The sequence below is a fragment of the Ambystoma mexicanum genome, chromosome 11 (genome assembly GCF_040938575.1).
Source record: "Ambystoma mexicanum isolate Mex_15411 chromosome 11, UKY_AmexF1_1, whole genome shotgun sequence".
NCBI classification, from domain to species: Eukaryota; Metazoa; Chordata; class Amphibia; order Caudata; family Ambystomatidae; genus Ambystoma; species Ambystoma mexicanum.
The window spans coordinates 1,344,700,531-1,344,722,537 of record NC_090934.1 but is presented as its reverse complement, the minus strand read 5'-3'; the positions used below and the strand labels follow the sequence as shown (position 1 = coordinate 1,344,722,537).

The 22,007-nt window shown below is 49.0% G+C and overlaps 1 protein-coding gene across 2 annotated transcripts in view; it reads right to left on the bottom strand.

Moving 5' to 3' along the window:
- PIGB (phosphatidylinositol glycan anchor biosynthesis class B) overlaps window positions 1-22,007 on the bottom strand; it is a 706,437-nt gene that overhangs the window by 486,785 nt on the left and 197,645 nt on the right. For both annotated transcript variants that reach the window (XM_069624862.1, XM_069624861.1), the window contains exon 11: window positions 2,784-2,964. In XM_069624862.1, the coding sequence (XP_069480963.1) occupies window positions 2,784-2,964 (181 nt within the window). The remainder of the gene's footprint in view (window positions 1-2,783; window positions 2,965-22,007) is intronic.

Below are 22,007 nucleotides of genomic sequence, written 5' to 3'. Positions count from 1 at the left end.
CCTATCGACCCTTGTCCATGCTCAATCAGGACAGTAAAATACTCACGCCAGTATTAGCCAATAGGCTAAAGAGGATGATTGGTAAGTTGATACACCATCGTGTCGCTAGACGCGGTCAAAGCCTTTGACTCGGTGCGGTGGCCATGGTTGAAAGCGACCCTGAAAGGTTACGGAATGGGCCCTGGATACATCAGGTGGGTCCAGATGTTATATAGCACCCCGGTAGCGAGAGTTGAAACGGGATCCACAATTTCAGACAAATGGCAACTCAGCAGAGGGACCAGACAGGGATGCCCCTGGTCACCCATGTTATACATACTGGCACTAGAGCCGCTGACAATATGCTTGCGACAACAATACGGGGAGGTGGGGATTAGTACGATAAGTGGCATGCACCTGATATCGCTGTATGTAGATGACATGCTCCTCTATTTGCGCTACCCGGAGGAAAACCTGCAATATGTACTGGAGGTGATGGATTGTTGTGCCACCCTCTCGGGCATATCGGTGAACCCCGGGAAGTCTAGTTTGTTCCCCTTGGGAAGGTATAAGAGTGTCCGGTTGGAGAGGCTGCCTATCCTGCAAATACCCTGGCAACTTGAGACATTTAGGTATCTGGGAGTAAACATTTACCACAGGACGGAAACAGAGCACGAACATAATACAGAGAAAGCGATCGAGGGAGTTAAGAATAGTATGGTGTTCTGGTCTAGATTACCCCCATCTATGATGGGGAGAGCAGCTCTGCTCAAAATGGTGGTTTTGCCCAGGCTCTTACATTTTTTTGTAAATGTCCCGTATCTGATTCCCAGAAGTTTTTTCAAGAGACTTCATGGTATGTGCAGGAGCTTCATATGGGGCAACTCCAGGAACAGAGTGGCCCTGTGGAAACTACAGAATGCTTGTGACAGGGGGGGCATAAACTTGCTGAACTTTGAGCTTTATTATCTGGCGGGGCAGCTGTTGTTTGTGGCCAGGTGGTTGTCGTCAGAGGACTCGGCAGAAGCTAGACTCTTGCAGGGCGACTTAGCTCCATACTTTCTGAGAGAGACGGTGTGGCTACAAAAGAGTAAACTGATGGGAAGAGGGAGACTATTGGAGCTGGTTGGGAGGTCTGGCGCAGGACGTGGAGAACGGTGGGTGATCCGGATCCGCTCTCCCAGCAGGTTCCGCTGCTGGCGCTGTGTGGAAACGACTCCCAATTGCTTGGGGTAGTCCATAGATACTGGGAACCGGTGGGTTTGGCCACCCTCGGGGATATATGGCAGGAGGGGGAGGTATTAGAATTCCAGAGTTTGCAGGAGGAGACAGGGGTGCATAGAGGCCAATATATAACTTACACCAGACTCACAAAACGGGTGAGGGAGAGGTGGCCTCAGACGGTGTTGGCGGAAGAACCTGATACCTTCCTGGAAACGATGTACGATGTTTCAGAGGGTGGGCACGAGATATCCAGGGTATACCAGCTCCTGAGAGCTAAGGCTGGGAAGGAACTGCTTCAACTGAGGCAGGACAGGGAGGAGGAGGTAGGAGGACCCATGACAGAGGGGCAATGGGAGAGAGCTCAAAGGTACCATAAAAAGGTGTCACGAAATGCGAGACTCCAACAGATCCAATTGTATGTCACCCATAGGGCTTATCTGACCCCCGGGAAAATAGCCAGGTTTGGAGGCTCGGCCACGCAGAAATGCCCCAGGTGTGGGGAGGTGGAGGCGGGGTTGCTACACATGTTCTGGGCCTGTCCCGAGGTGCATAGATTCTGGGACGAAATAAAGACTAAGATGGCCGGTGGGGGAGTGGTGCTGGATGTGGGGTCGGCTTGGGCATGCATGCTCGGGCTTTTTCCCAGGCCACGCAATCTAAAGCACATAAGCAAGATGAAGGACCTGGTTTACATCCTGGCCAAGCGCAGGACCGCAATGGGCTGGAAGGCGGCCCACAGACCCAGGGTGGAGAAATGGTGGGCGGACCACCTGAGATGGGCGGAAGCAGAATCAGTAGTATGGTTTGAAGCCGTTACCAGGGGGAAGGGGTTGGGGAGGAAGTGGGCCACCTGATAGCCTGGCTACAATTAGTGACCTCTATGGTAAACCCCCACCAGGTTAACCATGAAATAGAAGACTCAGACGAGTCTACAAGCACTGTGATTCCTGAAAACGCTAAAAATAAATTTAAAAAAAAAAACTTCCTTGGAAAGAGTAAAAGAAAGGGCGAGTGGGGGGAAAAAGGTTCCCACTCACTCAGGAACATAAGAAAATAACCCACAAGTCCAGCAAAAAGTGCCAGGGGTCTGATAAGTGAGGGAGATTTAGTATACAGGTATCTTGACTGCAGTTCTCCCACCTTCCTTCGAGGATGAACAAGTACAGGTAGTGGGCTTGAAGGATGGGGTGTTGCGATCATAGGGTTGGGCATAGATTGTTAAAATGTCTGTATCATATTGCTTCCTCTCAGAGAGTGCATGTGGAGAGGATGATAGAGAAGCTAGTGGGGAGGTGAGTCACCCCAAGGCACAGTAACCAACCTGCCCGGATTTTAGCGAATCTTTGTGCAAGTTTTGGCAAGTGTCTGGAGGAAGTGAGGGGCACTAAATTGGCCACTTTATGTAAACAAATATTGTTCTTAGAATGAGGCAACATAACGGGTTAGACCGCCAGTCAATCTGGTTCACCCCTAAAAACGCCAAACACCCAAGACCACCCCCACAAGATGCAAAATGCAAATAAATAAGGCTCAAATAACAGTGGTTTGGATTTTAAAATAATTTTCAAACATGTTGTTACCTTTTCCAGTACACTGAAGAAGATCAAATGTGATGGCAATAGCGTTTCATTGACAAATTCTGCATTGAGCCAGGCCAGCGGGCTCATGTAGAATAAATCGGCCTCATCAATGTAACCGTCGTGTTCTGTTAAATCTGGTGGGCACTCTAGGAAGCTCATGGGGAGTGGACAATGGACATGGCTGTAACCAAAAAACACAAAGTTACAATAGAAGAATAGTCAGACACTCCTTGCATTGAAATGAAAACGCAATGAGCTTATGTTTATGCATGGCATATATTTTATGGACATGCAAGTTCTTTCAAAGACACTCTAGGGATGGGGGAGAGCACCGGTATCTTTAAGTCCCGTTATTTGTTTTATTTTTTTAAGCCTTTATTTTTCCCAAAGAGAGTTGCATCAAAACTGAGCTACAAGGAGTTCACACATTACCGTAATCAAAAAAAAGAAAAACACAGAGAAGTGTGCACATATCTGTTTGCACATGTCATACGGTTCACAGGTATTTTTAGGAAGACGACAGCACAATACTTTCCTCCTCAGGGAGCATATTACATCATTAAAGTCGGAACAGTGCCCATATGTCTTGGTCGGCATGCTGATGGTAAAGTTATAGTGAATTGTTCCTCAAATTCATTTATCATTGACAAGTCTTTCAAAAAGTCCCCTCTTCTGTGGGGCTCTGTAGATTTCCAACATTTTAGGATGTTTCGCTTTGCAACTACGCAAGCCACGTTAAAGAGACGTCTGGTGGTTCCTGTCACCTTACCGATATCGCCGAATAGGTACTTCCATGGGGAGGGTGTGGCCGGAATTGTGGTGATGTCTTCTAGGATTTCTGCCACCTCTCACCAGAATTTAACCGAAGGTGGACAGGCCAGGTACATGTGATATGAATCCGCCTTAGGGGCATTGCATTTGGGACAGTTCCGTGTGACGGTCCACAAACTTAGCCCGTTTAGCAGGGGTGTAATGGAGTTGATTTAGTACCTTAAAATTGGATCAGTCGCGATCCCTGAGTTCATAGAGACAGGTTTAGTAAATTGGAAGTATCTAAGCCAGTTAGTTTCACACAGTACTATTCCCAAATCCCGCTCCCAGGCCTCTTTAATGTTGTTACATGATCCGGAGTGTGTTTGAACTAAGTTGTATAATGCAGATCCACTCTTCTGGTGTCCCCCTGTTTCTGTCATTACCCCAATATATTTGTGTGTGGGCGATTCTGCTGGGAATGTAGGCCATTTGGCAGTAAAGGCGGCTTTCATTCGATAGAATTTACCCCCCAGGAACATGTCACGCATCTTGAACTGTATGCTTGGGTCCCATGCCCTCTGTAGTGCCTTATCAAAGGTAGGTATTATGCCCGGGAAATTCCATAGCAGTATTTCTGGATCGTATGGGTCTTAAGACCGATCCTTCTATATATCTTAAACCATGCTTTTGCAGATGTGCTCACGGGATCGTATTCGCAGGAGTATTTCCGTTTGGGGTCGAACATCACAGATTGTACATCCGAGGGGGATGCTGCATACCTTTCCAGTGGGATATGTGTAGCCGTATCTTCTGGGTCTGTTAGGCAGAAACCTGTGCAGTTCCCTTAGGGACCACTGCAAAAGATTTAAGACTACAGGTGTTTGGCAGTAAACCCACTTGGTAGCAGTCTGTACCACACAGATTCACTTGGTAGCTGTGGCTGAGCAGTCAGACGTCCCTCAAGAAGAGTTAGGCAGTATACAGAGCATACAAAATAGGTACAGAAATACAGTAGCACAAGCAAACACTGTCCAGAGCTTGGGTGTAAAAATATATAATTATTTATTTGACACACACTTATAAAACACACTAGCACTAAATTGATAAAATAAGTTCAAAACACAATCACTATTATCATATGTACATCCCGGATTACTTGTTGGACAAGTCTTAGTTAACACCACTTATTTCCAGACAGAGGTGAGCGCTTAACGTTCGATGGCACTCCAACAAGTTAAATAAAAAGGGAGGGAAAAGCAGAATTATGGAAGCATACACACTAAACACTTTTTAAAGAACCACAGTAAGTTAGGAAGGCACAGTCTACTGGTGAGCAAGGAAGTTTAGGTGCCAGGCCCACTTTCAAGGGAGCCAGGCGGAAGATGCCCAAGATCAGACAGTTGCACAGAGTCTTCGAAGTTTGTGGAGGTAGTTCGAAAAAGGTTTAGTTCAGTGCAGAAAAGTTAGCTAAGGTGTTCCAGGCTAACCCAGGTTCGAGAGACGAGGATTTAATACACCCCGTTCAAACGGTTGCAAGGGAAGCCAGGCGGAACACAGTACCTTAAATGGAGAGGATCCTCCAGCGGGGGCAGGTGTTCCTGGCAGCGGGTGCAAGTCACAGCGTCGTCCAGAGGAAGAGAAGATCTCGTTGTGGAGGAAGGATGAAGGTCGTTGCACTGCCAGGGAAGAAACCAGCCGCGGAGATCTCCGTTACAAAGTTACTACCCTTTCGGTTTGCGGTAGTGGTGAAAACGTGGTATCCCGGTTGCCGGGGTGCTTGGCACAGGCAAGGCGGCCACGAGATGCTCCAGGAAGGCGAAAAGAAGGTAGACTGGTTATCCCCACCAGTCGAAGGAAGAAGACTCTCCGGGCTGGAGATCTCTTCTGTCGTTGGGAAAAGTGGTGAGACGGTTCAGCAGGGCTCCACCGGTGGTGTCGTCGTTGCAGGTCGGCTCAGCTTCTCCCTCCTCGGATTCTTAGGTCCTGTGGCGACTTCTGAAGTTCCAGTCCCCAAAGCCCTGCTTTTATGCAGCACACCCCCATTCACTCAGCCTAGCTGTCAATCAAACATGCTAAGTGGTGAGCCGGCCGCCTGGCTCACCACTTGGGCCAAATCACACAAAAGTGCGACTTGAGTTACCAAAGTAACTCAGTCCAGGGTGCCTAAACCCCCTCCCACACCCCCTGTGGTACCCAGACAGAGTGGCACCACATTTGGAGGCTTCTGTGGAGAAGCCTGCCAAAAAGTGGAACAAAGGGCTCGACTTGGGTTGGAGTCACAGAAGAGAACACAAACACCATTTTAGAATCGAGTTCTGGTGAAAAATACCAACCGGCGAATTAATATTAAATAAATAAACCGGCGGTATGTTCGAGGCTATAAGAATTAAATAATTAAAGTTGGTAGCCTCGAACAATGGGAAAATCCCATAGAGATATATTCGCGGTCGAATATAAAAAGTAGTATCCACTGCCATCAGCCAAAACTCGATCAGGGGGGACGGAGACGTGCCCCCTCAAACAACAGACCCCAATTGCCCCGACCAGTACGTCCACAATATGATGGTTTGTACTGGTTTCTGTTCATAATTTGGGACTAGCAAAGCCAATGGTGACTTTACATGCCCTGGGAGACAGTAGTCAGTCCCAGGGTATGGAGTCTATGTTGGGGGGGGTCGCTACGACACCCCTGGGTTACGGCACGGAGGGTGCTGTGTAACCCACATCAAAAAAAACACGAGACCCTATGGAGTAAAAGACCCCATAGCCCATAAAACACATGGAAAGTTAAAGGAACACCTCAAATCATTTCTAAGAGTGGGAGCAAAAGAATCTCACTCTTAGCAGGAGAGAAAAAAATAACCCCAAAAAATCCAGCAAAGCTGCTGGGGGACTCACTAGGTTTGGGAAATTAGCCTTACAGAGAATTCTCCCTAACAGGGTCGAACCAGTGTCTCCCAAAGTGTGCCTGCGATGCTAAGTAATAAAGTTCGAAATCAGGCGCTGAGATCCCGCCCTTTGAGAAAGGTTCTGCCATTTTGGATAATTTCAGCCTGGCAGACCCTCCCAACCCCCCCACGTAAATGTAGAGGTCAATGTGTTAAGTTTTGTAAAAAATGTTCTGCCAGGCCAGAATGGGACGTTACAGAACAGATATAATAGTTTGGGGAGCACCACCATCTTAAGAAGTGATATTCGCCCGCATAATGAGATGGGGAGTCTGGTCCATAGTTTTAGTTTAATGGAGAGAGTTTGCAATAGTTCCCCATGATTATCTGCAAATAGTGTGCTTTTATCCCTTGATATCATGATACCCAGATAGCGGACACCTTGTATGTTGGTCATGTCTTTGATGTTGGAAGTAAGCGGAAACAGGTCGGATTTAGCAATTTTCACTTTATATCCTGAGTACTCAGAGAACCTTTCGATATCAGCCATAATGGGGCCACATTTTCTTCGGGATTTCGGATGTATAGTAGAGTGTCAACTACATAGAGGGAGATTATTTGCGGCGCCCCAGTCATTCGGAGACCCCTGTGCGCATGATTTTGCTGCCCATATTTGCCCATGGGTTCAATTGTGAGCGCAAACAGGATGGGGGAGAAGGGACAGCTCTGCCTGGTACCTCTATTCAACAGAAATAGTGTGGTTGGTTAGTACCCTCGCACCCGGGCATGTGTAGAGTAATCAGACACATTTTACAAAATACTGACCCAGTCCGAATCTCTCGAGCATCAAGAGACAGAATTGAAAGCCTTTTCGGCATCTGGTGACGGTACAACCACATTCGCCCTTGGGTTTATCTGTGCCATTACTCCGAAGAGTCGTCTTAGATTCAGGGCTGTGGATCTAGTCGGTAAGAAGCCGGCTTGGTCGTGATGAACCAATATGGGCATATAGGGCAGTAGTCCGGTCGGCAGAATTTTTGCAAAGATTTTTGCGTCTGTATTAATAACTAATAACTGAAAGGGGTCTGTATGAGCCCATATTTTGTGGGGGGTCACTGGGGTTTGAGGAGTACCGTTATTACTGCCTCTCGCATAGTGTCTAGTAGAATACCCCGTTCCATGGCCTCTTCCCAGACTTTCAGCAGGGCTAAGCTAGTTTGTCTTGAAATTCTTTATATAGTTCTGTTCCCAGACCGTCTGTTCCCGGGGCCCGGCCTGGGGTTAAAGCTTTAATTGCCTCTGTTATTTCCTCCAGTGAAATGGGGGTGTCTAATAGCGTTCGTGTTTCCGAGGTGAGTGTTGGGAGATCGAGTGCATGTAAGTATTCTGTTATCTCCTCCTTCGATTTGGTGTCTGTTAGGAAAGATTTCGTAATTGTAGGGAATTTTCCTTCCATGTGGCAACCCCTAAACTTTTTGCTATTGTTTTTAACCTTGTTCTTGACTTTGCCAGAGAAGTACAGCCTTCTGCCGCACTTCTCTGGGCTTTCGCTCCTTTCTTACGGGGAAACTGACATGCCCTTAAGACAGTCAGTACCGGGGAACGTGGTTTCCCGTAGTTTCTTTTATCGTGTCGCAGCTTTAGTGCAACACGACACAAGAGGGCACTGTAAGCTAAGTTACAGCTCTCTTGGGTCTCTAGCCTTCTACAGACCCTAGATACTCTTTTAGGATGGTATTTGATCGGTGCAAGTCATTCAGGGACTGGAATGGTGGCAGCGATCGTTTTGTTTATTTTGAGCTCCTTTTGGCGTTCTGAGCACGTTTTTGCACTGAACCCAAAATGGTGGCCTGGCTCCCAAAATGGCCAGGCCGCGAGGCTCCTTTGTCCTGTCCACTGTCCGTCTTGCTCCCTTCACCTTCCCCAGGTCCGGCGACCCGGGGCCTTCCTTATTTGGGCATGTACTTTCCCGCGAAACGTGGTTGCTTTCGCGGGCTTCTACATGTCGTTTGTGTGCCTCCAGGGTGTGGGCTGGGATGTCTGGTCCCAATACACATCCTGGGTGCCAGAGAGTCTAGGGTGGTGTGAATGCCTGGGACCACCGTGGTCCGTGATTGGTCCACGTATGGTATGTGTTTTGATGAGCGGATCTCCCATTGGCTCCCCTCCGTTTTGGCGCGAAGGGAACCGTGGATAAGAGGGGGCTGGAAACACCACTACCATGTCGATCTCCTGAGTTCTCACGAACGAAGGAATACAGGAGCCAAGTATCCTGCAACTACGAGGCTGGACCGAGGAATCGCTGGTGACCCGCTGAAGGAATCCTCCTTTGCACTGCTGTCGTCCGGAGAGCCCCTGTCCTCCTTTGATCGAACCAGAAGGCCTGTACTGGTGCTTCGACCTTTGGAATAGCAGGAACAGCTATTCCCGGCATCTTCAACCATCTCCTGCCAAGTAAGCCTTCGGAAGCGTCTCTGGGCCATCCAGTTGACTGACCAGCTTACCAAGGAGTTTGGCTCTGCAACCGCCGCCAGGTTGTGTTGTATTGCGAGTCCTTGTCCCTCTCCCACGCTTCGTACGCTTGGCGTCCCCAGGTCTGAAGGGAGGAGGGTTCATTTGGCTCGAATACACACGGCCGCTCCGTTGTCCTGTGCGGCAACAAAACTGTGCCGGTTTCGTCGATTGGGACGTCTTTTTGCTCTACACGACTACAAAGCGTTCCCTGCTCTTCTGAACCTGCCAGCTGCTGAAACTATCGTGGAGAAGCCTGGGTCTGCTTGCTTCGGGGACCGGTGAGTAGTATATCTAGGATCTGGTCGCCCTCCTGCAGTATCCCATTGCTTTTCCCTGCTGTGTAAAAACAGCACCCTTTTGCCGCGCTCGCGCTCTGCTTCTGCCCGCTGTGGAGGCTGCGCTTGAGCTGCGGAACCTGTTCTTCTTCTGCTGTGCACTAACGTGAACCGCCTGACTTCTTCCGAAGAGCTTCCCCTTGTGCCTGTCGGCACCGGCGTGGCAGGTACTTTGAGCACAAGGCTCCACTCTTCGCAGGGCTCGGACTTCCATCTAGTTAGGTGCCTATGAAGGCGAACTGAGTCGAAAGCATTATCGCACTGCCTGTTTTCCTTCCCTGGCAGGTGGACTACATATTTCGTGCTTTAAACGCTTGCGACTGTGTATTTGTATATATATTGTGTTGATATGGTATGTGTTGGTTTAATATTGTGATATTGTGATTTTCTCGCTACGGTCATTATTTTAAAGGCCTTAAAATAAATGTGCATCTATTTTTGATATAACAACTGTTTGGAGTAGTTTGTTAGCGCTCTTGCTTTGTGTGCTCATTGCGGGCCTTCAGTCACCCTCACCCCTCTTGAGACCTAGTCTTGACCGCCGCGATCGCTACCTTGATTGGTCTGGCTTGTCCAGAGGTTACCCTGTTCCAAGTAATTAGGTTGGCCTTCTGAACTTCTGCGCCACCAGGACAGAGTTCAGAAATCCGTCTTAACAAATTGGTGTACAGCGGTGGGATACGACTGAAGGTATCCAGTGTTGCGCTCGAACTAAGGCATTTCAGGTTATTCCAAACAGTACACGTAGTGAATTGTTATAGTATAACTTTAAAAAGGCCATAGTCCTATCAAACAGTATGGAAACAAGTACGTTGTTAACTTTAAATGCTTCCAAATCAGAAACGCTGAAAAAGATGTGTGCGGAGAGAGGTGTTTCCTCTCAAGGCACGAAATTGGAAATGATCCAAAGAATCGTGGCGTGGCAAGAAGCGCAGCTTGACGCTATTACTTCTGAGGACAGTGCGGAAGGTGGTGGGGCTGCTCTCACTGGTAGAACCGACGGTTCTGCCGCCGCACTGTTCCACCGCGACCACGAGGACAGGGAGGACGAGCTGTCTAATGTTTCCTCTGCCAGTGCTGATGGGGAGGCTATGCTTGAATTCAAGAAGCAAGAGCTGCGGTTTAGGCAGCAGGAGCTTGAATTCAGCATAGCCAAACTAAAAATCGAACAGGCAGAAAAACAAAAAGACAGGGATCACCAGTTGGAACTGGCCAAGCTTCAGGTTGCAAATGGATCCAAGGGTCCTGGACATGGGTCTGGGGCCTCCTCTCATCCACGGTTTCCAAAAGATCTGCTCAGTGTGTATGAAGAGAGGAATGACATTATGGACTGGCTGAATGCGTTTGAGTATGCATGCGAGGTCCAGGAAGTTGACAATGCTGATAAGATTGCGTGGTTGCTCAGTAGACTGCCCCATTCTGGCTGTAGTGCCATTATGGAAATGTCGAAGGCTGAGCGGGCTGATTTCGCAATGTTAAAGCAGACTCTCATTTTAAAGTTTGGGAAGACTCCGGCCCAATATTTAAAGCGTTTTCGAGAGTATAAGAAAAAGGAAGGTGGTACTTGGGTATCTTATGTCGCTGAATCTTTGAAAAACTTAACTGGCTGGGTCGAAGGCTATAAGGTTTCTACCTTCGACGGCATGATAAATCTTGTCATGCTGGAACACATTTTTGCTTCTTCTTCCCCGGAGCTTAAGCAGCATTTGGCCGATTCGAAGGAGATAGATCCTAAGAAGCTGGCCATTGCAGCAGACTTATGGGTGTCACATCGAGTGTCCCATAAGGACAAAACTCATCCTGGTAAGCAGGAGGAGGGGAAAAAGTCCAAAGATATGGAGGGTGGGGAATCTGCTAAATCTTCTTCCCAAAAGGGCCACAAAAAGAAAAACAAGGGTAAGACACAAGAGAACTCACAGGGTAGTGGAGGTGCGCCTCCAAAACAGAACTCTGGTTACAATAAGCCTCCCTACGTAAACAGACCCACTGGGGCTTGTTTTTCTTGTGGAGCAACTGACCATGTGAAGGGGGATCCCCGTTGTAAGGTTAGACCTTTGGGGGTCCACTCCGCTAATCTGGCCTTCTACTCCTACGAGGAAGAAGAGATTACAGGAGCATCCTTCTCCTCGGACTCATTTCCCAGCGGAATAGAGGCCGAGGTAGTTTTAGTGTCCCTGGGTTCCTGGGAGCCTAAAGTCGCAGAGGCGTATGCTAGGATTCCGGATAATACCAAGCACTACTTTAAAGACAGTGTGCTGATCAATGGAGTGGATACTCCAGCTCTTAGGGATAGTGGGTGCAGTCGAACTGTAGTGGATTCTGCCTTGGTAGACTCAGAGGAAGTTGCCAGAGCTACTCTGATGCCCACTAAGTTGGCTGACGGCCCCCTCCGTATGTTTCCCGTGATCCCTGTTAATCTAACTTTAAATGGTACAGCTGTCAGGATTCCAGTGAGCATTCAGAGAAACGTCCCGGGAAAGGTCTTATTAGGTAATGATCTCAGAGCTTTAGGGCTCGTAGGAGACACTGCCGAACGACCCTACACACGGTCTCAAGCACGGGCAGCATTGGCCAGGTCCAATACGCCGCCCCAGCCGAAGGGGCAACCCAAGGCGAAAGGAGTCTACAAGTCAAGACGGGGGAAAGAGAATATTCCCCCGAGCTCGCCTACCACTGCGGTGGAGGAAGTTGGTCAATCGCCCGAGCCTGACGAGGAGGTGGCGATGCCTGAAGTATTCGACCCCAACGATCATCCTGAACTAAAAGACTTGTTAGTTGAAGGAGGTCCTGATAGGGACGAATTCAGTAAAGGCCAACGTGAGTGCCCATCTCTGGAAGGCCTAAGGAGACAGGCCTTCTCCCAGCTTGAGGGTGAACCTCCTGGGAAGCATAGGATTTATTGGGAAGGTGGACTCCTGTATAGTGAGCCCACAGAGTCTACAGAAGGAGACCATAGGAGGTTGGTGGTTCCCCTTGCTGTTAGACCCTTCCTCCTGCAGTTGGCGCATGAAGTTCCCCTTGCTGGTCACCTTGGTATGAAGAGGACCAAGCAAAGGTTATCCATGCACTTCTACTGGCCCAAGATGGGGGTGCAAGTAGAAAGTCACTGCAGGAGTTGCGCCTCCTGCCAGTTGTCTGGTAAGGTTGGCGCGACAATCCAAGCTCCGTTGGTACCGCTCCCAGTTGTGGGGGTACCATTTGAAAGGGTAGGGATCGACATCGTCGGTCCCCTTGACCCGCAAACATCCTCGGGCAATAGGTTTATCCTGGTGCTGGTCGACCATGCAACCAGGTATCCTGAGGCCATCCCATTGAAAACTGTAACTGCCAAGTCAGTTGCAAAAGCTTTACTCGGCATATTTACTAGGGTTGGCTTCCCTAAAGAAGTTGTGTCAGATCGTGGCAGCAACTTTATGTCGAAGTATATGCAGGCTATGTGGAAAGAATGTGGGGTCACCTACAAATTCTCTTCTGCATACCACCCCCAGACCAATGGTCTGGTGGAACGTTTCAACAGAACGTTAAAGAGCATGATTGGGACTCTGGAGGAGCCCCAGAGAAGAAAATGGGATCTTCTTTTACCATGCTTGCTGTTTGCCTACCGAGAGGTACCACAGGAGGGTGTTGGCTTCAGCCCCTTCGAACTTCTGTTCGGTCATCCCGTACGGGGACCCTTAGCCATTGTCAAGGAGGGATGGGAGATGCCCACTCCCCCTGTTACTACCAATGTAGTTGACTATGTGCTAGGGCTCAGAAAACGGATGGTACTTCTGATGGGCTTGGCTAGTGATAAATTGAAGGCAGGGCAAGCGCTGGTGAAACATTGGTACGACCAGAAAGCTTCCCTCATCAACTTTACACCTGGTCAGCAAGTCCTGATCATGAATCCAATAAGGCCTCGCGCTTTACAGGACAAATGGTCAGGCCCTTATACAGTGGTGGAGCCCCTGGGTGAGGTGAACTATTTAGTGGACCTTGGAAGGCCTGGACAGGCTCCAAAAGTGTTCCACGTGAATAGGCTGAAGGCTTTCGTCCCAAGAGTCGAAATCGCAGCACTGCTGCTGGCGTCAGACGTTGAGGAAGAGGAGTCTGAACCTCTCCCCGACCTGTTCCAGAGCGGTCCTTCAGATAGCTCCGTTGAGGGTGTCCGAGTGGCCCCTCACCTGACTTCTGATCAGCAGGCTGAGGTGAAAAGTTTGCTTAGGCAGTTTTCCCCCCTGTTTTCACAGTCCCCTGGTTTGACACCTTGGTGCAAACATAACATTGACACAGGAGACAGTGTACCTACCAAAAGTAGGGGATACAGGATGTCGGATAAAGTACGGTCTTATATTAAGACCGAGGTCAACAAAATGTTAGACCTTGGGGTGATTGAACCCTCTAGTAGTCCTTGGTCCAGTCCTGTGGTTCTGGTTCCAAAGGCAGGCACTTCTGAATTGAGGTTCTGCGTGGATTACAGGGCTCTGAATGCTGTCACCAAGACAGATGCCCACCCCTTGCCTCGAACAGATGAGCTGGTGGATACTTTGGGTGCCTCCAAGTACCTCAGCACGTTTGACCTCACTGCTGGCTATTGGCAAATAGCGTTAGCAGAACATGCCAGGGAGAAGACAGCATTTTCTACACCAGACAGCCTTTACCAATTCCGGGTAATGCCGTTCGGGTTGAAGAATGCACCTGCCACTTTCCAGAGGCTTGTGAATCATGTGTTGAATGGGTTGGACGAATTCTGTCTTGCATATCTGGACGATATAGCAGTTTTCAGTGCCACCTGGGAAGACCATGTGAAACACCTCGGGATTGTGCTCCAGGCTCTTCAGAAAGCCCACTTGACCATAAAGGCGAGTAAATGCCAGATTGGACAAGGCTCAGTGGTTTACCTTGGACATGAAGTAGGTGGAGGGAGGATACAGCCTTTACCCAGTAAAGTACAAGCAGTACAAGACTGGCCTACCCCCACTACGCAAACCCAAGTGAGAGCCTTTTTAGGACTCACGGGGTATTATCGCAATTTTGTGGCAGACTATGGCACCATAGCTGCTCCTCTGACTGCCCTCACAACTCCGAAGAAACCCAAGAAGGTAACTTGGACCGACGAGTGTGAGAAGGCCTTCAATGGCTTAAAAGACTCCTTGTGCCAGGCCCCTGTCCTAAGGGCCCCTGATTATCAAAGACCTTTTATCGTGCAGACGGATGCCTCTGACACTGGGATAGGAGCTGTACTATCACAAGTAGATGAGAAGGGTAAGGAACACCCTATCGGTTTTATTAGTCGCCAGCTTAAGGACAGAGAGCTCAGGTGGTCCACGGTAGAGAAAGAATGTTTCTCTGTTGTGTGGGCCCTAAGGAAGCTGAGGCCCTACCTCTATGGGACCCACTTCACTGTGCAGACTGACCATAAGCCGTTAAAGTGGCTAATGAACATGAAGGGGGAGAATCCAAAGTTGCTTAGGTGGTCCATAAGTCTTCAAGGCTTCGACTTCACTATTGAGCATAGACCAGGTGTCCAACATAGCAATGCTGATGGGTTGTCCAGAATGTTTAACCGACCTGAACAAGAGACTCATCCAGGGGTGGATTAGTTCCCCCTGTCCATAGTCTGGGAGGGGCGAGTGTTAGGAAAGATTTCGTAATTGTAGGGAATTTTCCTTCCATGTGGCAACCCCTAAACTTTTTGCTATTGTTTTTAACCTTGTTCTTGACTTTGCCAGAGAAGTACAGCCTTCTGCCGCACTTCTCTGGGCTTTCGCTCCTTTCTTACGGGGAAACTGACATGCCCTTAAGACAGTCAGTACCGGGGAACGTGGTTTCCCGTAGTTTCTTTTATCGTGTCGCAGCTTTAGTGCAACACGACACAAGAGGGCACTGTAAGCTAAGTTACAGCTCTCTTGGGTCTCTAGCCTTCTACAGACCCTAGATACTCTTTTAGGATGGTATTTGATCGGTGCAAGTCATTCAGGGACTGGAATGGTGGCAGCGATCGTTTTGTTTATTTTGAGCTCCTTTTGGCGTTCTGAGCACGTTTTTGCACTGAACCCAAAATGGTGGCTTGGCTCCCAAAATGGCCAGGCCGCGAGGCTCCTTTGTCCTGTCCACTGTCCGTCTTGCTCCCTTCACCTTCCCCAGGTCCGGCGACCCGGGGCCTTCCTTATTTGGGCATGTACTTTCCCGCGAAACGTGGTTGCTTTCGCGGGCTTCTACATGTCGTTTGTGTGCCTCCAGGGTGTGGGCTGGGATGTCTGGTCCCAATACACATCCTGGGTGCCAGAGAGTCTAGGGTGGTGTGAATGCCTGGGACCACCGTGGTCCGTGATTGGTCCACGTATGGTATGTGTTTTGATGAGCGGATCTCCCATTGGCTCCCCTCCGTTTTGGCGCGAAGGGAACCGTGGATAAGAGGGGGCTGGAAACACCACTACCATGTCGATCTCCTGAGTTCTCACGAACGAAGGAATACAGGAGCCAAGTATCCTGCAACTACGAGGCTGGACCGAGGAATCGCTGGTGACCCGCTGAAGGAATCCTCCTTTGCACTGCTGTCGTCCGGAGAGCCCCTGTCCTCCTTTGATCGAACCAGAAGGCCTGTACTGGTGCTTCGACCTTTGGAATAGCAGGAACAGCTATTCCCGGCATCTTCAACCATCTCCTGCCAAGTAAGCCTTCGGAAGCGTCTCTGGGCCATCCAGTTGACTGACCAGCTTACCAAGGAGTTTGGCTCTGCAACCGCCGCCAGGTTGTGTTGTATTGCGAGTCCTTGTCCCTCTCCCACGCTTCGTACGCTTGGCGTCCCCAGGTCTGAAGGGAGGAGGGTTCATTTGGCTCGAATACACACGGCCGCTCCGTTGTCCTGTGCGGCAACAAAACTGTGCCGGTTTCGTCGATTGGGACGTCTTTTTGCTCTACACGACTACAAAGCGTTCCCTGCTCTTCTGAACCTGCCAGCTGCTGAAACTATCGTGGAGAAGCCTGGGTCTGCTTGCTTCGGGGACCGGTGAGTAGTATATCTAGGATCTGGTCGCCCTCCTGCAGTATCCCATTGCTTTTCCCTGCTGTGTAAAAACAGCACCCTTTTGCCGCGCTCGTGCTCTGCTTCTGCCCGCTGTGGAGGCTGCGCTTGAGCTGCGGAACCTGTTCTTCTTCTGCTGTGCACTAACGTGAACCGCCTGACTTCCTCCGAAGAGCTTCCCCTTGTGCCCGTCGGCACCGGCGTGGCAGGTACTTTGAGCACAAGGCTCCACTCTTCGCAGGGCTCGGACTTCCATCTAGTTAGGTGCCTATGAAGGCGAACTGAGTCGAAAGCATTATCGCACTGCCTGTTTTCCTTCCCTGGCAGGTGGACTACATATTTCGTGCTTTAAACCCTTGCGACTGTGTATTTGTATATATATTGTGTTGATATGGTATGTGTTGGTTTAATATTGTGATATTGTGATTTTCTCGCTACGGTCATTATTTTAAAGGCCTTAAAATAAATGTGTATCTATTTTTGATATAACAACTGTTTGGAGTAGTTTGTTAGCGCTCTTGCTTTGTGTGCTCATTGCGGGCCTTCAGTCACCCTCACCCCTCTTGAGACCTAGTCTTGACCGCCGCGATCGCTACCTTGATTGGTCTGGCTTGTCCAGAGGTTACCCTGTTCCAAGTAATTAGGTTGGCCTTCTGAAATTCTGCGCCACCAGGACAGAGTTCAGAAATCCGTCTTAACAGTGTCTCTATTGGAATATAATCTTATAAAATTCTGAGAATGTGTCGTTGATGTCTTGATCTCGGTTCACCATGATCCCACTGGGCACCTGAAAGTTAGTGACGGGAGAACGATGGCTTTTGGCTTTGAGCATCTGAGCCAGGAATTTCCCTGCCTTGTTGCTTTCCCCGTATCTCCGAGCCCGGGCTGGGGCGGCCATGTGCTAGATCTCCCGTTCATCAAATTTATTGAATTCAGCCAATGTCATGTGTATATCAGAGAGGGCTTCTTTGCGATGTGTAGTGGTGTACTCGAACTCTAGCAGTTCAAGCTTTGCTTCCATTGTATCTAATTCTTTTCTGACGGACCTCAGTGGTCCCGTGGACTTGGCCATAATTGCGCCACGCACCCACACCTTGAATGTTTCCGATATCGTGGCAAAACTGTCTACAGACCCTTCGTTCAGTTGAAGGAATTCTTCTATTTCGATGTGTAACGATTCGCACACGTGCGGGTCCCTTAGGATAGCGGGCGGCATTCTTCAGCATTTAGCACGTGGTGTAGTGTTACGGATGGTTAGGGTAATTGATATAGGGGGAGTGGTCAGAGAGCGTGTGCGAATACATCTCACAGTTCGAGACCGTGTTTGAGAAGGTTGAGCTAAGAAGCCAGTACTCAATGCGGGACTCGGAATCATGTACTGATGAATAATAAGTGTAGCGCTTTTCCTGGGGGTGTAGCTCTCACCATATATCTACCATGGACATTTGTTGCATTATCTGTCGTATGGTCAATGCAGCCTTAGTAGGGGATCTGAAGGAAGATGAGGACCGGTCAAGGATTGTGTCGAGTGCTACGTTGACGACACTCAACTCATTTTCAGGCTGCCTTCTGCCACCTCCTCTCCCTCTCTCAGCTCCGATTGCCTAACTGCCATTCAAGATTGGTGTGCCGCCAATGATCTTTGTCTGAATGCCAGCAAGACAGAGATCCTCCTCATCGGCACACCTTCACCATCCTTTCCCCTCACTCTCTGGCCGGCCTCCCTTGGCCCTCCTCCTACCCCCACCTGCGAGGCTAAGAACCTCGGGGTCATCTTTGACTTTACCCTTTCCTTCTCCGCCCACATCTCTGAGGTCTCTAAAAAGTCAAATTTCCGACTGCACCTCCTCAGAGGTACTCTGCCTTTCCTCTCCTTCCCCCAGAAGCTCATGGTATCTCAAGCTCTGGTTCTCTCTAGCTTGGACTATTGTAACAACCTCTATCTAAATCTACCTGCCTCTACTCTCCGCCCTCTGCAACTAATCCAGAAGAGGACTGCGAGACTTGTCCTTGGCCTCAAGCCCTGGGATCGTATCTCTCCAGCTCTGAAATCTCTCCACTGGCTCCCAGTGGATGCAAGGATTAAATTCAAAGCCCTCTGTATTGTCCACAAGGCTTACTGGGGCCTGGGTCCAAAATACCTTCAGCTATCCCTGCGCAAATACCTCCCCTCTCGAGCTCTTCGATCCTCTACCTCCAACTCACTCAGGGTCAGTTGTTTTTCTAAGATACGAGCTGGGGGTAGATCTCGGTCTTCGGCTGGGCCCTCCCTCTGGAACAGCCTCCCTGCCACTCTAAAACTTGAGGAGAACCATCTCCGGTTCCGGAAGCACCTCAAGACCTTCCTCTTTTCTTCTGCCTTCGCTCCCCCTCCACCCTGCTGATCTGTTCTCTCTTGGCACCGTGCACCTGGCCACCCTCTGTCTTTTGGGCCCAAGTACCTGCTCATCCTGCCACCCTCCCACACTGCCTCCGGGCCACCCCTTGCACTGGGGTCTGTATCTTTACCCATACACCCCCCCCTTTTTCTTCCTGCACTTATCAGACCTACCCTGTCTGCTGCCTTAAACCTAGCACTTGCAAATTGCTGGCTGCATTACCACTGTTTGTTGCCTTTATTATTTATTTATTGTTATTTATCCGTTTCTCCTTTGCTTCGCACTTTTCACCTCTCCCTCCCTTCCAGGCACTTTCCCCCTCCCCCCTCTCCCATGCGCTTGCGCGTTCTCAATGTCACTGGGCCTAGTAAGATCGCTGTTTTGTTCTCCCCTGTTCCCCTCCCTTGCCTTATTGCGCTCTGAAACACTTGTGTACGAGCGCGATAGAAATAAAATATCAATCAATCGAGGATTGTGTTGAAGTCTCCCCCCACATTACTTCTGAATCATCAGCAGTGGTTAGCAAATTATGTATGGTGCTGTAGAATTCGGGGTCGTCGATATTAGAACCATTTGTGTTGACAATAACAACCTCTCGTTCCGACACCTCCCCCCTAGACCAAGACATATCTCCCTTGGGCATCTATTTCGGTATCTCGGAGCCAGAATCCCAGACCCGGATGGATCAATGTGAGAACCCCCCTGGAGTGGGACGAGTATTCAGTATAATGTCTTAGCTGGCCCCACTTAGGAAGGAAATTAGTGCAGACTTGACCAAGTGCACGTGTCTCTTCTAGAAGTATGATCTGGGGGTTGTGTCTGGTGATATAAGTAGTCGTTTTCCAGGCCTTGATCGGGTTGTTGAGGCCACGAATGTTCCATGAAAGGAGTTTGATGGTTATACCCCTGTCAACCTGCGCCATAGTCCTCCTTTATCATAGTTGTGTGACTTAGCCTATGAGCGCTATCTGCTATTGCAGCTATGACCGATGCAACTAAACTCAGATTTTTAACATTTACCATTCAAAACCAAAATCCGTACCCAATCCCCACCCCCACCCCCAACCACACCATCAACCACAACCCGATGATGTATCCGATTCCCCATAACCTGTGGAATTCTCCCGAAGGTAGCTTGTTGCAGCCGCATGGCTTCCTTCAGCAGAGGCTCGTGATCCCAACTTTCAAAATTATTAATTTGAGCCTTTCATCCTTGTTGAAGGCCTCACAGCACGTAAAAGGATATTGGTGCAGACCCAACTCAATCAGGTGGGCCCAGCCAGTCACCATCTGACCGTGGCTGCATGTTCTGGTCCCGTGCCAGATCTCAGAGGGGGCTGGAGGGGGATAGGGCTAGGGATAGTTGCCTTGATATATGCCATAGCTTCCGTGGGGTTCTCGGAGAAATGTGACCTGCCCCTGTGTTGGATTTGCATCTTCGCAGGCAAGATGAGAGCATAGGGGACACAGGGAAGCCTTAGTTGTCTCTTAACCGGTTCATAGGATCTCCTTTGTGTTTGGACACTGGTCCAAAATATGTGCACTCTGTTTTCCTCGTAGTGTAGGGTATCTTTTTCTCTGGACAGCTTCAGGATCATGCCTCTGTCCCTGTAGTTGAGTAGACGAGCGATTATCGTGCAGGGTTTTGCTCCTGGTTTGGGTGGTGGTGCCAGGGTGCGATGTGCCCTTTCAACAAGAAAGTGAACGGAAAAGGATTCTGTACGTAGAAGGGATTTCAATAGGTTTTCCACATGTCGCTCAATTGGGCCTTTACAGAAGGATTCTTAAATTCCGACAATCCGAATGTTGCTCCTCCTGGATCTTGATTCGAGATCCTCACATTTAGCTTGGGTCTTGTGTAGTTTTCCCTTCAATTGTGCAATGTCCCGGCTGTGTTGTGTTATAGTATCTGTGTTCATGCTGATGCCAAAGTGCATGTGCTGCTGTGCAGATGTGTTGGCCAGAGGCGGTCCAGGATTGGACAGCCCTTAATGTGCACATCCTTATCATTGGTGGGATTGTGGTGACTACAGCTTTAATCCTGAATACAAGGGGACTCCTGCATCCATTCAAAGGATCGTCTTTGGAGCCAAGACCCTTATGAAGAGGAACAGCCTGCTGAAGACCTGGAACTTATGTCAGCCAGCAGCACTTTCTTCAACTGTTCCGGTGAAGCCCTGCTTTTTACTGATCTTCACAAGGCCTTTATTGGTGCTTCGACTCTTGGATCAGTGGGAACAGCTAGTCTCGACCCCTGCTTGAGGATGCTGCCTTTGGAAGTGTCCCAGAACCATCAAGTGGGCGGACCAGCTTCCTCTTGGACGACCTCACATCATCAGTAGTCATCCAGAGTTGTGCCATGAGACTCCACATATCCTCGATTTATGAAACAATAAGCAATTCCCTAAAGTCATAGCTCTCCAACACAAAGATCGGCTTGGCTTGCAGGACCAGTTTTATTGGTTTCCGCCATGTGGGTCGACTGCCTCAATTTCTCCAGAATTGCTTTTGCTGATCATTGCCTGCTTCGTAAGCCTCAAGACCTCTGAGGGAGTTGCTGGGGTGGTGGTCCATTCTTCAGTCCAGTAGAGTTGTCCAGTATCCAGAACTGATCCACCAGAGCACAGACTCTGCCCCCGGGACTCCTGGACTTTCTCCAAGAGAGCAAAGGCATGAGATATAGGGGACCAGCAATTTCAGGAACTTCTACAGTGGTCCCTGACTGAATCCGTTTTTAGGTGGTGAGTAAACATACCTGTATCAACTCCCCCCTACCTCCATAGAGTTTAATTGGCATAAAGTCCTTACCCTAGCTCTTCTGACTGAGTGGTTGCTTTCTGGTCAAGGGTCCTCCCCAGGGTTTCCTCTAAGTGGTTGGATTGTGAGAGGTCTGCTAAGAACTTTTTTCAGTTGCTAACTTTGTAACACTTGCATTCTGCCTGCTGGCTTTGTCAACTCTTGTTTAGATTCTTAAAAAGAATCCTAACGTTCTGTAGAGAACTGCATTTGGGAACTGTGACTCTAGGCACTAGGCCCCTACTTTTCTAATTCTGAAGGGCATTTTGAAGGTGGAGTAGTTAATATTCCAAGGTTTTGTATTATGTTTCTAACTCTTATTTTCAATGTAGCAGTTCTCTAACTGATTGTTACTTACCTGGTTGTTTGTTATCACTTGCTTTACTCTTCAACAGTATTCTACAGTATACCTGTGTTTTGGAAGGTGTAGGAGTGTTTGTTGTTTAAGTGTGTAGCATGTGAGTGTATGGTGTATAACGGTATCCAGTCATACATTATCTGTGGAAAAAACATCAATTGAAAAAATAGTGTGTACAAAATATCGTTTTTTAAAA